At 58.0% G+C, this 307-nt stretch overlaps 1 protein-coding gene across 1 annotated transcript; it reads right to left on the bottom strand.

Annotated features, from left to right (window-relative positions):
* DQ04_27911000 (surface protease GP63) lies at positions 1–307 on the bottom strand (the record flags this gene model as incomplete). The annotated part of the gene is made up of 1 exon (XM_009318394.1): positions 1–307. A coding segment is annotated over one exon (307 nt), but the record flags the coding sequence as incomplete, so codon positions are not given.

Below are 307 nucleotides of genomic sequence, written 5' to 3'. Positions count from 1 at the left end.
GCTGGACGAGCAGACGGTCCGTGTGCAGTTTCACAGCAACAGGGACGATCGGGTTCTTAATGGCAGCAATTTTTTCAGGCGTAAGAACCATCCACGCGGTGCAATTAATTTTCTGACCAGTAATCATCGGTTTATCAACATCCTCCCGGTCGCAGTATTTCGATGTGTTGTCGAGGTCCCTCGTGGACACCACGATGCGGAGAGGCGCCCAGCCGTCTGACCCCGCCGCGGTGTACGCCTGGAACGCGCTCTCGCCCTTCTTTGGCACCTCCGCCACAATGCCCAACGGGCGTGTGCCGCTCTGCCT

This window comes from Trypanosoma grayi (assembly GCF_000691245.1).
Source record: "Trypanosoma grayi strain ANR4 Tgr_2791_V1, whole genome shotgun sequence".
Lineage (NCBI taxonomy): Eukaryota > Euglenozoa > Kinetoplastea > Trypanosomatida > Trypanosomatidae > Trypanosoma > Trypanosoma grayi.
The sequence above is the reverse complement of the archived record's forward strand: the minus strand, read 5'-3'. Positions and strand labels throughout refer to the sequence as shown.